The 15,998-nt window shown below is 48.9% G+C and overlaps 1 protein-coding gene and 1 non-coding gene across 2 annotated transcripts; both read left to right on the forward strand.

Annotated features, from left to right (window-relative positions):
• Window positions 1-6,693: 6,693 nt before the first annotated feature.
• Window positions 6,694-9,350, forward strand: Rps16 (ribosomal protein S16). Its single transcript, XM_052713470.1, has 5 exons — window positions 6,694-6,829; window positions 6,957-7,058; window positions 8,829-8,925; window positions 9,014-9,061; window positions 9,154-9,350. The coding sequence occupies exons 1-5, from the start codon at window positions 6,782-6,784 to the stop codon at window positions 9,297-9,299; spliced, it is 441 nt and encodes a 146-aa protein (XP_052569430.1). The 5' UTR covers window positions 6,694-6,781; the 3' UTR covers window positions 9,300-9,350.
• On the forward strand, window positions 7,500-7,624 carry LOC128095844 (small nucleolar RNA SNORA40). The gene has a single exon (XR_008213442.1). It is a non-coding gene; the product is annotated as a small nucleolar RNA SNORA40 (small nucleolar RNA).
• Window positions 9,351-15,998: the final 6,648 nt, after the last annotated feature.

Consider the following 15,998-nt stretch of genomic DNA (forward strand, 5'->3'; position numbering starts at 1 on the left):
GCACGCCTTTAATCCCAGCACTCGGGAGGCAGAGGCAGGCGGATCTCTGTGAGTGCGAGGCCATCCTGGACTACACAGAGAAACCCTGTCTCGGAAAAAAAAAAAAAAAAGACTGAGGGCGGAGAGAAAGGAGTGCCTGGAGTGGACCGCACGAAACGAGCAAGTCAGCATAGTTCTAGGACAGCCGCGGTTACACAGTGAGACTTCGTAAACAAAAACAAAAACCCTGAAAATGTAAAGATGACGACTCAATTGTTAAGAACTCTGGCTGCTCTTGGAGAGGACCTGGGTTCAAATCCTAGCACTTACAAGGCAGCTCACAACCCTCTGTAATTCCAGTCTCAAGAACTCTAACACCAAAAAAAAAAAAAAGAAAAGAAAGAAGGAAATCTAACCCTGGCCCTCTTCTGGCCTCTGCAGGCACTGCATTCATGTCGTCCACGGCATTCATGCAGACTGAATATCCTCACACGCACAAAAAAATAAAAATAAAGAAAAAAGCCGGGCGGTGGTGGCGCACGCCTTTAAGCCCAGCACTCGGGAGGCAGAGCCAGGCGGATCTCTGTGAGTGCGAGGCCAGCCTGGTCTCCAAAGCGAGTTCCAGGAAAGGCGCAAAACTACACAGAGAAACCCTGTCTCGAAAAAACCAAAAAAAAATAAAGAAAAAAAAGAAAAGTAAATAAAATAACATATTTGGTCCATCTAGATGGCTCATCAGATTAAAGGATCTTGCTGCCAAGCCTGACAACCCGAGTTTGATCCCAAATGCCAAAAAATATCTTCTGACCTCTATAGCACACAGGCACACCCCCCCCCCCCGTGTGTGTGTGTGTGTGTGTGTGTGTGTGTGTGTATACACACACTGAAGTCACACACTTCAGCTAGAAGTGGCGGTGCCCACCTTCTAATCCTAGCACTTGGCAGACTGAGGTGGGAGAATCTGAAGTCCAAGTGACCTGGAGTACAAAATAGGACCCTTTCTCAAAACGACAAAATGGAGGAGGGAAGAGGGAACAGAAAATGACACCCAATACTGAAAAACACAAATTTCCAAAACCATGTATGGACAGTGAAAGAAGCCGGACAGCGGCATCTAGCAGGGCGCATGATCCCATTCACACAAAACTCCAGAGCAAGCAAAAAACCAAGCTATTCATAGGGAAAGCAGATTAGTGGGTGCCTGAGGCTGAGCTTGGAGACAGACTGGCTGGGAGTGGAAACGTGGCAGTGTCTGCCTGTATCAGAATATGCACATTACATGGTGCCTTTCACTATGTGTAAACTGGGCCTTCATAAAGTTTAGCTTTGGTTTTCTTTCCCTTTTAAAAAATGTCTAGGGCTGGAGAGATGGCTCAGGGGTTAAGAGCACTGGATGCCCTTCCAGAGGTTCTGAGTTGAATTCCCAGCACCCACTTGGTGGCTCAAAACAATAATAGGATTTGATGCCCTCTTCTGGCCTGCAGGTATACATGCAAAGCACTCATACAGAAAATATAAATAAATTTTTTTAAAAAAATGTCTGGTTTTTTCTGTTTTATGAAGACAGGGTCTCACTATATGGTTCTGGCTGGCCTTGAACGCATTATATAGACCAGGCTATCTTTGAACTTAATGAATCTCACAGCCTCTGCCTCCCAAGTGCTAGGATTACAAGTATAAATTTTTTTTTTTTTTGGAGCTCAAGGACGAGTTTATTAGATTTTCAAATTTTTGTTTATTTTTATGTGTGTGGATGTTTTGCCTGCAGGTATGTGTGTGCACAATGTGTGTTCCTCATGCCCTTGGAGGCCAGAATAGGGTGTTGGATGATGCCCCGGGAGTGGAGTTACAGATGGTTGTGAAACTGAAACACCATGAAGGTGCTGGGACTCAAACTAGGGTCCTCTGGAAGAGCACTGAGTACTCTTAAGTGCTGAGCCGTCTCTCCAGCCCACGTTTCGAGAGAAAAACAACAGGGCTGACAAGCTGTAAACCTTAGCAGTTGCTACCAGGAGCAGAGAGATGTAGAAGAGGAAGCAACCCATGCCTTTTTGAGTTAGGGTCCAAGAAAGCTAGCATGTTCAGTAATGGAAGTTGGCAAGCAGCTGCGTGGTGGAAGGGACTTCAGAAAGCATGAGAAAGCCCAGAGTGTCTGTGAAACCATGAGTAGGCTTTTGGCCAGTATCTGGGAGAAAAAAGAAGTGGGAGTGGGAGAGAGGAAGAGGGAAATAGAAAAGTGTTTGAGTTACAGCTTAAGAAAGTAGACCAGGACTGGAGAGATGGGCTAAGAGCATTGGCTGCTCTTACAGAAGACTCTGGTTTCTTTCTCAGCACCCACTGGCAGCTCACAATTGTTTGTGTATTTATTCTAGAGAATTCATCCCCTTCATCTGGCCCCTGCAGGCACCGCATACATGGGATACATAGACATCCATGCAGGCAAGACATGTATACATATAAAATACTGAAAGAAAAAAAAAACCAAAAACCGGGCAGGCTTAATAGTGCTGCATGAGGGGATTTCTGTAGGCAGCTGCTTTGGAATGTATTTACTTTTTTAACCAGAGTAGGGATTGAACCTAGAACTTTACATGTGGATTAGTCAAGTGCAACTACCATTAAGCTACAGCCCCAGTTTTCATAGCTATGTCATTTTAGTCTAAAAACAAAGATAAGCTGGGTGGCGGTGGCCCACGCCTTTAATCCCAGCACTTGGGAGGCAGAGGCAGGTGGATCTCTGTGAGTTCGAGGCCAGCCTGGGCTACCAAGTGAGTTCCAGGAAAGGTGCAAAGCTACACAGAGAAACCCTGTCTCGAAAAACCAAAAATAAATAAATAAATAAATAAATAAATAAATAAATAAATAAATAAATAAATAAAATATGTTACATATATGTGACAAGTTGGGCAATACCAACAGCAGATTTTTAAAAATAATGGGGGGCGGGGCTGGAGAGATGACTTAGTGGTTCAGAGCACTGGCTGCTCTTCCAGAGGACTAGGGTTCAGTTCCCAGCATCCATATAGCCGCTAACAACTGTCTATAACTCCAAGATCTGACACCCTCACACAGACATACATGCAGGCAAAACACCAATGTACATAACATAAAAGATAAATAAATTATTTATAAAATAGTGGAAGACTGTGGCTGGGTGGTAAACACCTTCAAGCACAGTACTTTGGAGATCTCTGGGGTGTGGGAGGATAAAAAGTACTAGGTCAGGGCTTCGAGAAATGGCTCCGTGGTTTAAGATGCACCAAAAAAGCAAAATAAGCCGGGCGGTGGTGGCACACGCCTTTAGTCCCAGCACTCGGGAGGCAGAGGCAGGCGGATCTCTGTGAGTTCGAGGCCAGCCTGGTCTACAAAGTGAGTTCCAGGAAAGGCGCAAAGCTACACAGAGAAACCCTGTCTCAAAAAACCAAAAAAAAAAGCAAAATAAACAAAATAAATCTTAAAACACAAACACAAAAAAAGACACGATTTCCTTGGCACTTTTTAGGTTTTTGTTTTTGTTTTGCTTTGTTTGTTTTTCGAGACAGGGTTTCTCTGTGTAGCCCTGGCTGTCCTGGAACTCTCTGTAGACCAGGCTGGTGTCAAACTCAGAGCTCCACCTGCCTCTGCCTCCCGAGTGCTGGGATTAAAGGTGTGCACACCACTGCCAGACCTAGGACAAGTCTAAAACTGGATGTTGTAACGGTTTAGCTGCAGAAGGCGAGCTTGGCAGGTTGGAGCCAAGGGGCACCATGAAGTAACACCATGCAACAGAACTCATGTGGGAGGTTTATTGCGGGGAGATGCAGAGGCAGGAGCTTTACCTAAACAAGGTGAAGTTCCCGTAATAGTTTGATAAGGGTGTTTTTAAAGGATCGGTTAGTTTGTTCTATCTTTCCTGAGGACTGGGGATGGTGTGGGATGTGGAAAGGCTATCCACCCCGGCAACCTCCTGCAAAGGGAGAATTGTAGTCATGCACATCTGTAGTCCCAGAACTGGGGAGGTGGAAGCAAGAAGATGGAGGGTTCAAAGCCATCTGCTCCTTAGTTACATTGTAAATAAATTCCAGCCAGTCAACCTGGACTTCAAAAGAAACTCAAGGACATGGGACAGGCGGATGTGGGGTGGTAAGGGCTGGGCAGATGGAGCACCAATGGATTAGGAGAAGGCATTTTACTGCCATCTGCTGGAAGTTTACAAATCTGAATCTACACTGTCCAGGACAAACACTGTCCTTTATAGATGTCATACTTCCACATGGTGGCCCTGCCCACCTCACGGAATTATCTTGGAGAGTATATTACCCAACATACTCAATACATTTAGATTAGATCAGCACCTGGCACAGAGGAAGCACTATTTAAATGTGAATGTAATCGTTATAATTACCATTTATGTGTCTGATATATATTTATCTTCCAAAGTTTGGGGTAGTGGGTCAGAAACATGACAGCCAGAACATCAGCCCCACTGTTTTCTTGTGAACATGTTCAGGCATGCATAAGCGCATACATGCTGAGCCCAGTGGTTTCTCCCTAATTTTCCAGTTTCAGGAAGGAGGTACCACTACCAAAGGGCCATGTTTTGCTTTGTTTAGACAGTGTCTCACTAAATAGCCCTGGCTGACCTAGAGCTCTCTCTGTAAACCAGACTCACATCTAATTCTCAGAGACGCATTGCTTTAGTGTGTGTGGTTTTTTTTTGTTTGCTTTGCTTTTGTTTTAGTTTTATTACATTTAAGTGCCGGGCGGTGGTGGCGCACGCCTTTAATCCCAGCACTCGGGAGGCAGAGGCAGGCGGATCTCTGTGAGTTCGAGGCCAGCCTGGTCTCCAAAGCGAGTACCAGGAAAGGCGCAAAGCTACACAGAGAAACCCTGTCTCAAAAAACCAAAAAAAACAAAAACAAAAACAAAAAAAAAAAAAAAAAAAAAAAAAAAACATTTAAGTGTGAGTCTATGTGTGTGTGTATATGTACCGCAGTTTGTGTGGAGCTCAGAAGAACTTTCGTACTAGTTTTCTCTTTTTACATGCAGGTCCCGGGAATCAAACTTGGGTCCTCAGGCTTGGGCATTTCACCAACTTGTTTCTTTCTGAGGCAGGGTCACATGTAGCCCACGCTGGTCAGAAACTCAATGTATTGGAGGGTTGGAGGAGAGGATGGATCTGTACTCCACCTGATCCTTCCTCCTCCACCTTTCAAGTGCTGATATTCCAGCTAGCTATACATGACCATACAACCCTGCCCTCCAACTGTTTCTAAGTCCCTGACAAGGGGAGTCCCTTGTGCTGCTAGAGAAACTGAGGCAGTAACTGTGAGAAAACTGTAGCCCTGTGAGAGAATTCCCTTGACTTAGAATTCTGTGGGGGTAGAGACTTAGAGGAGAGGGTTTAGGGGAGCATTATGATAATTTGGAGGCCCGAAAGATGGTCAGTAGGTAAAAGCACCTATTGCTTTTTTTTTTTTTTTTTTGGTTTTTCGAGACAGGGTTTCTCTGTGTAGCTTTGTGCCTTTCCTGGAACTCGCTCTGTAGACCAGGCTGGCCTCGAACTCACAGAGATCCGCCTGGCTCTGCCCTCCGAGTGCTGGGATTAAAGGCCTGCGCCACCACCGCCCGGCGCATCTACTGCTTTTACAGAGGACCTGAGTTTGGTTTCCCGTACCAAGTCTGGTGGCTCACAGACACTCTGTACCTACATTTCCAGGGAGATCGGAGGCCTCCCTCGGAAACCTGCACTCATAAAAGTATTAATTTTTAAAACAAGACGATTTGGGGGATTTTGGATAATGATCTTTTAGCATAACTGCTCTGAAGTCCGGTCTTGAGGATAGCTTCTCTAGATGAGGGCCATCCTGGGAAGAATAATTTCCCGGGAGCAATTGCTGGGGAGAGGAACCACCAAAGAGGTAGTAATTCCGGCGAAGGTGGGTGTAGGACGGGGACTCTGAGGAAGAATCGTGCCTAAGACCGGTTGTAGGAGGAAAGAGAGTTTAGGAGAGCTTTGAAAGGGGCTTTTAAGGGTGTGCCTCTGAGAAAGGGGGTCAGGTTTACTCGGAAGGGGAGACTCGGATAGGAGGGCAATTCTAACGACAGGTAGATTCGCAGCGCAGGGTCTGAGGGGACAAGGATTCTAGGGAAGAGGGTTCCCGGGAGGTAGGAGGCTGGGAACGTAGCTTGACTTAGCGCACTGGATTCAGGAAGACCCGATGGGGATCCCGGGAAAGGGTCAGGGTGGGAGGAGGGTGAGAATCAGTCCGGAGGAGGGTCGAAGGAGAACATCAAGGAGAAGGATTGCTGTGAGAACTGGACGAAAGTCGACCAAGCCCGCGAAAAAACAATGGAGCCGGGCGGTGGTGGCGCACACCTTTAATCCCAGCACTTGGGAGGCAGAGCCAGGCGGATCTCTGTGAGTTCGAGGTCAGCCTGGGCTACCAAGTGAGTTCCAGGAAAAGGCGCAAAGCTACACAGAGAAACCCTGTCTCGAAAAAAAAAAAAAGAAAAACAAAAAACAATGGAAAAGGAATGACAGCTCCGCGCCTGCAGAGATGCAAACCAAGTCCCCCGCCCAACCCCTCCCCGCTCCGTCCCTTCCGTCTCCCAAGACCGCCCCTCCCTCGCCGGAGGGCGTTCCCTCCGCAAATCAGACGTCCCGGCCTAGGTTTCAACGTAAGCCGTAAAGCTAGCTTCTGTCGTGAAGAAGCGCTCAAAGCGCCTGCGCAGACCCTGAAAATCGGCCGGAGCGGCCCCGAACTTTCCTTTTCCGGTGGCGGCACCGCGCGGTGAGGAGCTCGTGTTCATACTCGCAGCTATGCCGTCCAAGGGTCCGCTGCAGTCCGTGCAGGTCTTCGGACGCAAGGTGTGGCAGGGGCGGGATGGAAGGATCCGGGGGAGGCCGGGGCTGGGAGACACTGGAGATCTGGGGCCCACCTGAGAGCCAGGGCCCCGACCTCACGCGGTCCCGCCGTCTCGCTCGCCTTCCACAGAAGACGGCCACAGCCGTGGCGCACTGCAAACGGGGAAACGGGCTCATCAAGGTGAACGGACGTCCCCTGGAGATGATCGAGCCGCGCACGCTGCAGTACAAGGTACTGGGGTCGGGCACGGGCATCTGGGAGGAGGAGAGACGGAGGGACGGACCCCGGGATTGTTGGAAGCTGAGATGTGGGAAGGAGAAGGGCTTACCTAGCGGTAGGTCTGGGCTTCGGCTGGGGAAACGGGATTTCCTAGCCGGGACAATGAAATGTAGGACCTTGGAGAGTAAGGAGAATGCAGTCTGCAGTGTTTGGAAGCCAGCTGCGAGGAGCGGGTGGCCAGGGGAAGAGCATAGTACATGCTACCTGATTGTCGATTTCTTTCGTTAGAAATGTAAGTTTACAGGCTCATGTGTACAATCCTAGCACCTGGGGAACAGTGCCACGAGTTAGAGAGTCGATGTTAATAAAGCGGGGTTTAGGTCAGCATGGGCTACGGTGTGAAACCCTGTGGAAAGAAAAACCAGCGAGAGTCCTCTGAAATTTAAGATGGGTAGCACCTCTGTGGGTTTTTGTTTAACTGGTGGACAAAGACTTAAAGACAGGTTCCAAAATAAATTCTCCTTTGCAAGGCAGAACTCATTGTTGTGTGAGTTTTGATACAGGTGAGGAGGAATATCACACTTACGACAGTATCCATCACAGGCGTTAGTGGCAGTACCACTGGAAGCCGCCTGGTGTTACACGCCATCAATCCCATCATTCTCTACTCAAAGACAGTCCCATCTCAGATCAAGGACGGTTAGGACCTCACTAGGAAACTTTAAATGGGAGTGGCTCTCGGTATCCTTCCGTGGTAGTTGAGTAAATGTGATCTGAGCCACTTTGAGTAAAGAGAAGTGTGGGATTTAGATAGGCTTGGTGTAGTATCCACGCCTTTAGTCCCAGCCTTTCAAGACAGTGTTTCTCTGTGTAACAGTTCTAGCTATCCTGGAACTCGGATCCACCTTCTCTCCCCAAGTGTTGGGATTAAAGTTTGTACCACCACCACTGCCTGGTCGTGAAGATACTATTTGTCAAATTCCACTCTTCTCAAAGGGAAGAACATGATGCTTTGCAGAGTAGAAAATACCAAATTTCCTTTGGATACTGGGTATGGGTATGGTTGCTGATTGTCAGTTTGTTTGAAGGGTTTGTATACCATGTTAGCATTGGGGAAACAGTACTGATCCAGATGGCTCTAGGCTCGGACCTCATGGAGATTCTGGATGGACTAGTCCTAAATGTTGGACGTAACTTTATCCAAAATAGTCAGGACTGGGGTGTGAGCTAAAGAAGGCTCAGGAGAGGATGGAAGGGCAGGCTGCTCGGGATGGAACTTTCCACTATGGACAGATTGTCTTGGTGATGTCATTCCATAACAATATTCTGAAAACAGAGAACCTGACTTTGCTTCCCTTCAGGGCAGCTCATAACTACCTCTCATTCCATAATTAGAGCTTCAGGGTGTCTGAGGCCCTCTCCCGTTCTCCACAGGCACAGGGATTCCAGAATAGGTTGCCTGTGTTTTTGCCACTAAAGCAACGATTTTACTTAGCTGCTTTGAATTTTCCTTTGCTTCTGATGGTGGTAGCAGGAACCGCACGAGATGAGGAACCTCCTGAGGGGGGCGGGGGTGATTAAGCTGTCCAGGTTAAGACTTAGCCCTGCACCGGGCGGTGGTGGCACACGCCTTTAATCCCAGCACTCGGGAGGCAGAGGCCGGTGGATCTCTGTGAGTTCGAGGCCAGCCTGGTCTCCAAAGCGAGTTCCAGGAAAGGCGCAAAGCTACACAGAAAAACCAAAAAAAAAAAGACTTAGCCCTGCTCATTCCCATTTCTCTAGTTATTGGAGCCCGTTCTGCTGCTGGGCAAGGAACGATTTGCTGGTGTGGATATCCGGGTCCGTGTGAAGGGTGGTGGTCATGTGGCCCAAATTTATGGTGAGTCTCAGGATCTGGGCCTGTGGGTCTGATGGCTACTGGAGCAAGACTCTGGGTCTTGACAGAACTTTTCCATTGTGTCTTACAGCTATCCGGCAGTCCATCTCCAAAGCCCTGGTGGCTTATTACCAAAAGTGTGAGTGAGAGATGGCCCTTCCTAGTGAGAGGGGGGTGTGGGGACCAAGTTGAAGACTTGTAGTTATTTGAATCTTGTCCCTTTATCTCCAGATGTGGATGAGGCCTCTAAGAAGGAGATCAAAGATATCCTCATCCAGTATGACCGGACCCTGCTTGTAGCCGATCCACGTCGCTGTGAATCCAAAAAGTTTGGAGGTCCTGGTGCCCGTGCTCGATACCAGAAATCCTACCGATAAGCCCATCTCGAGGATCAGGGTTTACCTTTGTAATAAACATCCCAGGGTTAATGTTCCTGTTTTTATGTTGTGGTCTCTTTGAGACAGGGTCTCTCTATAGGCCTGGCTGTCCAGGAACTCACTGTGCAAGACCATCGTGGCCTCAAACTCAAGATGTTCCAGCTTCTGCCTCCCAAGTGCTAGGATTAAAAGCGTGCGCCACCACATCTAGCCACTTAATTTTTAAAGCACCTTCTCTGGTCTTTTGTAGAGGTGGCAGGTAGAAGAGAGACTTGGTTTAGTTTGTTTCCCTCAGGTAGAGTGCAGTGCATTGTGGGTAGAGCCCAGGGCATGATGGATTTGGCTGCCACAGGGTATATGGATATGTATGTGTACTTAAAAATTTTAAGTTATTTTTAGGTTTTTGTACTTAACGTATGTGCACATGCCCAGTTCCCGCAGAGGCCAGAAGAGGATGTTGCGTCCTGTAGAGCAGCATTTACTTGAGTGTGTGTGCGCGTGCACTTGAGGGAGGCCAGAGGGCAGATCCCCTGGAGCTGCTGGAGCTGCAGTTTGTGAGCTGCCTAATATCTAGCCCATATAAATGGACTGAAAATAAATATTTTAGGTCTTTTACTGAAATTCACGTAATGAACTGCAGGGGTCTGTCTCCACCTCCCCCACACAGGGATTACATTGTGTTATACCATGCCGGACATTATTTTATTTGAGATGCTTTGTTTAACTGGCTGTCCTAGAACTTGCCCTGTAGATCAGGCTGGCCTCTGCCAAGTGCTAGTATTGAAGGTGTGCGCCATCAGGCTCAGCTCCAGTGAGTTCTGAAACCAGCTATATCTGGTTACTAGCTCCACAGTGACAGGAACTGAGTCTGGTCCTCCAGAGCAGTACTCAACCACTCCAGCCACCACAAGCCCCTCTCAACTCGGCTTTTTTTTTTTTTTGGTTTTTCGAGACAGGGTTTCTCTGTGTAGCTTTGCGCCTTTCCTGGTACTCGCTTTGGAGACCAGGCTGGCCTCGAACTTACAGAGATCCGCCTGCCTCTGCCTCCCGAGTGCTGGGATTAAAGGCGTGCGCCACCACCGCCCGGCCTCAACTCGGCTTTTTTAACCCAGTTTTGGGGTTGACCTCAGGTCCTCATGCTTCCAAAGCAGGCATTTTGCCAGTCCAGCTTTATCCCTGCCCCTTTTGGTTTTTAGGAGTCTAGCTATCGTTACTGGGCTCCAGCAGTCCTGCCATGTCCCCCCCAGGAGCTAGAACGTGGGTGTGTACAGGTGTCACAGCACTGTCTTCTCCACTGCCTCGTTTGTTTTGATGGCAGCAAACCGAGGGGCGATGTCCCTACCCTTCTGCACTCTGAGCTGTCACACTCCACAGCCTTTGATCATTGTGGACTCCAGGATCCTGTGCCTTAGCCTCCTGAATGCTGGGGCTACAGCTGTGAAGCACCACACCCAGCCCGACTATTTAAATACCAGGAAGAGTGGAGGAAATGTGTGAGGCCTATAGTCTGTGATACAAAGAAAGCAAATCCAGACTGCCTGGGCGAAGTCAAGGCCGTGCCAGACTGAGGAAGTTTTAAATGTCAGCCAACAGTATGAATATCATTGATAATCTGGAAGGATCACACAAGTGTAAGGAGTCTCCCATCTCTAGGCCAGGCAAGCAATGTATCTGCTCTTCTGGATTTGTATATGGCAGAATTTGGGTTTAGGTGCTGGGGGTGTTGAGCCCGAGGCAGATTCCCATTGTTCAGTGTGGAGAGCCCATGGAGCCAATGAGCTCAAGTGCTTTTTTTTTTTTCCCCCCATTTTTTGAGTTTCTTTGTAGCTTTGTAGCCTGTCCTGGAACTTGCCCTGTAGACCAGGATGGTCTCAACTCAGAGATCTGTCTCTGCCTCCCTAGTGCTGGGATTAAAGGCACGTGCCCCACCCCCACCCCCCCCCCCACACCGCCTGGCTAAGTGCTCTCATCTCTTCCTATGGAAACATCCTATCTGCTGGGGCTGCATGCCTGTATTCCTAGCGCCTGCAGAGGAAAATCAGAAGTTCAAGGTTATCCTTGGCAGTGGTGGTGAGTTCAAATTCAGCCTAACTCACAAGACACTAAAAATAGTACAGGAGGCCGGGTGGTGGCGGCACACATCTTTAATCCCAGTACTTGGGAGGCAGAGGCAGAGGCAGGTAGATCTGTGTTCAAGGCCAGCCTGGGCTACAGAGCGAGATCCAGGACAGGCTCCACAAAAAGCTACACAGAAACGCTGTCTTGGGGGGGAAAAAGAACCTACAGGGGCTGGAGAGATGGTACAGTAGGAAAGAGCACTGGCTGCTCTTCCAGAGGATCCTGCTTCAATTCCCAGCAGCCATGTGGCAGTTCACAATTATTAACTCCAGTTCCAAGGGATGTGACACACAGACATACATGCAGGCCAAACACCAATCAAAGCGCCTTAAAAATAAAGAACTGGGGCCAGGAGTTCGGAGCCTCTAGATGTCAGTCCTGCGGTGTGCTCTCTTCAATTTGTAGCGGGAGATAGGAAGAATGCCAGGAATGCTCGCTCAAGGGCCTGCAGAGCATGTTACAGGGCTCCAACTTACCTTACATCCGATCTGTGCCCTCTGTGGACGGAGCAGTCTGCTTGTGGGGGGAGCCCGAGCCAACCCAGAGGGCCCAATGGGTTTCTTGGGGGTCAAGTCAGGACCTGCTGGTGGAATTGTGGGGTCTTGTTCACACACCTCTGAGATGTGATCCAGGGACCTTGGTAACAAGAATCCACTTGACAAAATGCAGTTAACTGGAAGAATTGGCTTATAGAAGTAGTTGAATGGCCAGCAGCCAGTGATGAGTGCTGGCCTTGCATGTCAATTGATGGAAACTCCCACAGCCTGCAGGTCACACAGCAGAGGAGAACTGCTCACATAGAGGTTTTTGTTGAGATGTGTAGCCTCAGAGTCTCAGAGATCTGCCTGCCTCTAGTGCTGGGATCAAAGGTGTGCACCACACCACTCAGCAGATAGGACATTCCCATAGGTACCATGGGGCAGCACTGACAGGCACAGAGGGGAGTGAAGCTCAGTGAATACCAAGATGGAATGCCACACTCTATTAGCTGACATGCTCATGGTGGCTAATGATGGTGATGAGGGTGCCCCCAAGAAAATGTCCCTAGTGACAAACCATGTTCTACACCAGGAAGCTGTACGGAATGAGAACTGGAGGAAGGCAGCAGGCTACACTTTTTTGGGTATGTGTATGTGTGTGTGTGTGGGGGGGGGGGGGGGAGGCAGGGTCTCTCTTCATAGCTCTGGCTGTCCTGGAACTCTGTAGACTAGGCTGGCCACAAACTCAGAGATCCACCCGCCTCTGCCCATGAGTGCTGGGATTAAAGGCTCGTGCTACCACTGCCCGGCTCAAAGTCCATATCCTGATTTGATTTATTCGTTTCTGGATTTTGTTCACTTTGTTTTTACAAAGGGCTTTTGATGTGTTGCCAAGGTTGGCCACAGGGATCCTCCTGCCTCAGCCTCTGGAGCGGCTGGGACTCAAGGTACTGGCCACATGACCACTGTCCCCCTATCCTATCCCCTTTGAGCCTGTCTGTAGCTGTAAGCAGGCTGACTGGTAAGCAAGAACCCTCCTGAGGCCCTGGTAATCTGGAGCAGTGAAGCAGATAGGAGTAGGGTAGGGAAGGAACTCATCAAGAGGAGGAGGGGCTGAGGTTAGCTTGGGACCTATGGCTTTCCCAGGGGGACCAGAGACCACTTTATTGAGGCTCATGGCTCTTTCCCAAGAGGCACAGCTGGAACACATCTGGAGAGGGGAACTGCTTCTCCTTGAGCCAGGCTCTGGAGCAGACAACCCTTTCTCCCTCCCTACCTCCTTGAATACCGGGAATTCCGGCGCCGCTGGGAGCCTGGGCCAGGCTGGGAACTTTCCTACAGCTGGGGGTGGCTGAGAATGTGCAATCCTGCAGAGGCGGGGAAGGCCAGCCTCAGTTCTGACCTTGGGGGAAGCCTCAGTCACGGTGAATATGTGTGTGAGGGTGGGGGGAACACAGGGCTGTGCTCCTCGGGAGCCCCCAATACATAGTCCAGGCCCTGTGGGCACAGTGGCATTCAGGAAGCAAACAGCTCCTTTTATTGAGTCTGGTCTTGGACTGGTTGACTCACAATCACCTCTTGTAACCCTGGTGGCTCTTGGCACTAGATGGGCAACTCAGGCTGTGAGGATTTGTCCCTGGTCAGCCTTTTTCCTTGCAGTGAGACTAGGCAAAGCACTTCTCTGTGCCTCAGTTCCCTCTTCCTATTTTTGGATTGAGATAGGGTCTCACTTTGTAGCTCAGGCTGATCCTCATCTCTGTGATTAAAAAGGAGGAGCTGTTTGTAAGGGGGGGGGAGGAAGAGCTGGAGAAATGTCTCTGGTTAAAAGTGCATACTGCTCTTGGAGAGGGCCCAAGTTCAATTCTTAGCACCCATGCTGGTTGGCTTTTAACTACCAGCCCATAACTCCAGTTCCAGAGGACTCTGACGCCCTCTTCTGGACTCCAAAGACACCTGTACTCACGTGCACATACACAGAATTCAAACAAACCCACCAACAAACAAGGGCTGGGGATAGATGCAGCTCAGTGGTGGAGCACTTGCCTAACAAGCCCTGAATCCAATGCCCAGGGCTGCAAACAGAACAGAAGTCATCCTCATGGTGTTGGGGATGTAGCTTAGTGGCCAAGCTCTGGAATACCAGGCCCCCAAGAGTCTGGTGCTCAGACTGCAAAACCAAACCAAACCAAACCCTCATTAGCCTCTTAGGGATGCCGAGGGTCAAAACAGAATGAGCTCACACAGAATGACAACCTTAAAGCCAGCACTAGTCTGTAATAAAGCACAGCCTCTGGCTGCTAGCCAATGGCTAACAACCAGATTCCTGAGCTCTGTAGGTGTGTGTGATGGGAATGACTCCCCGGTGAGTCACAGGTTAAGACGCACTTGAGAAGTGACAGGATACTCACTGGATGCTAAGACCACTCCAAGGAGACAGGAAAGCCACAGCTCTGAGAGGAATGTCACACACCAAATAAAGGGGACTTGAATTTACTACTGCCTGTGACACAGGGGTGCCTCAGAATTCCAGGGAGGATTATAGACAGTGAAGGAAGGAGCTGGCAATCTGTCATCAAACTGTTTAAATTATGCTACCCGGCAAACCACTGCGGGAGGGGGCAGGATGCAAACATAGAAACCTTTTTGTCCTACAACTTGAATTATTCTGTGGGAGGCAAGAGCAGGCTGAGGAACTGCAGAGGTCCCAAATGAGGAGGGATGTGGTGTGTGTTTGGGGGAGGGGGGTTAGACATAGTAATCAGGATATTCATGGGGAAAGGGGCCTAGGTGTTTCCAGGGAAACCAAAAGATCCCAATTCCCATAACCCCAACTTAATCTGCCCTGGCATTAGCATGGAAAGGTCCTGGGGTTTATGATACCTGGAAGAACCCCATTAAGGAGAGACGGCGGAGGATGGGTTGATGGATAGAGAAGAAGCTGGTGATGGCAAGGTGTATAGATGATTAAACAATGGGTAGAGAGACAGATGGGAGGCTGGGTAGGCAAATGGTGGATGGAGATGGAGAGGTAGATATGGGATGTATTCAGATGGAAGAGTGGAATAGAATCACAGGTAGGATGGTGAATGAAACTGGGTGGGTGGAAGGAGAACAGGATAAAAGTTGATGGGTAAGATGGAAAAATGGATAGATCACAGGGGCAGAGATAGAAGTAACAGCTGGGGTAGATGGAAAAATGGATATATCACAGGGTAAGATGGGAAAATGGATATATCATCAGGGTAGGATGGGAAAACAGATATATCACAGGTAAGATGGGAAAACGGATATATCACAGGGTAGGTTGGGAAAATGGATATATCACAGGGGCAGAGATTGGAAGTAACAGCTGGGGTAGATGGGAAAATGGATATATCACAGGGTAAGATGGGAAAATGGATGTATCACGGGGTAGGATGGGGAAATGGACATATCACAGGTAAGATGGGAAAATGGACATATCACAGGGTAGGATGGCAAAATGGATATATCACAGGGGCAGAGATTGGAAGTAACAGCTGGGGTAGATGGGAAAATGGATATATCACAGGTAAGATGGGAAAATGGATATATCACAGGGTAGGATGGGAAAATGGACGTATCACAGGTAAAATGGGAAAATGGACATATCACAGGTAAGATGGGAAAATGGATATATCACAGGGTAGGATGGCAAAATGGATGTATCAGAGGTAGGATGGGAAAATGGACATATCACAGGTAGGATGGGAAAATGGACGTATCACAGGAGGATGGGAAAATGGACATATCACAGGTAAGATGGGAAAATGGACGTGTCACAGGGTAGGATGGGAAATGGATATATCACAGGGGCAGAGATGGGAAAATGGACGTATCACAGGGGCAGATGGGAAAATGGACGTATCACAGGAGGATGGGAAAATGGACGTGTCACGGGGCAGATGGGAAGAAACAGCTGGGGTAGCAGAGACGGCCAAGCAACCGATGGCTGCTGAAGGAATCGATTTCAAGGGTTCTGCTCAGAGGAGGGCTTTTGCCCTTGTAGCCCAGGTTGCCCCCCAAACTCCTGGGCTAATGGGGTCCTCATTTTAGACTCCCAAGCAGCTGGGACCAGAGGTAT

Source organism: Peromyscus californicus, unplaced genomic scaffold, assembly GCF_007827085.1.
Source record: "Peromyscus californicus insignis strain IS unplaced genomic scaffold, ASM782708v3 Scaffold_4__1_contigs__length_199733344, whole genome shotgun sequence".
Taxonomy (NCBI): Eukaryota; Metazoa; Chordata; class Mammalia; order Rodentia; family Cricetidae; genus Peromyscus; species Peromyscus californicus.

Bases quoted from the DNA above. Each gene is read 5' to 3' on its own strand.
- Rps16 (XM_052713470.1), top strand. From the start codon at position 6,782: ATGCCGTCCAAGGGTCCGCTGCAGTCCGTGCAGGTCTTCGGACGCAAG. The intron at 6,830-6,956 runs GTGTGGCAGGGG...CGCCTTCCACAG, and splicing joins TGCAGGTCTTCGGACGCAAG to AAGACGGCCACAGCCGTGGC. The intron at 7,059-8,828 runs GTACTGGGGTCG...CCATTTCTCTAG, and splicing joins CGCGCACGCTGCAGTACAAG to TTATTGGAGCCCGTTCTGCT.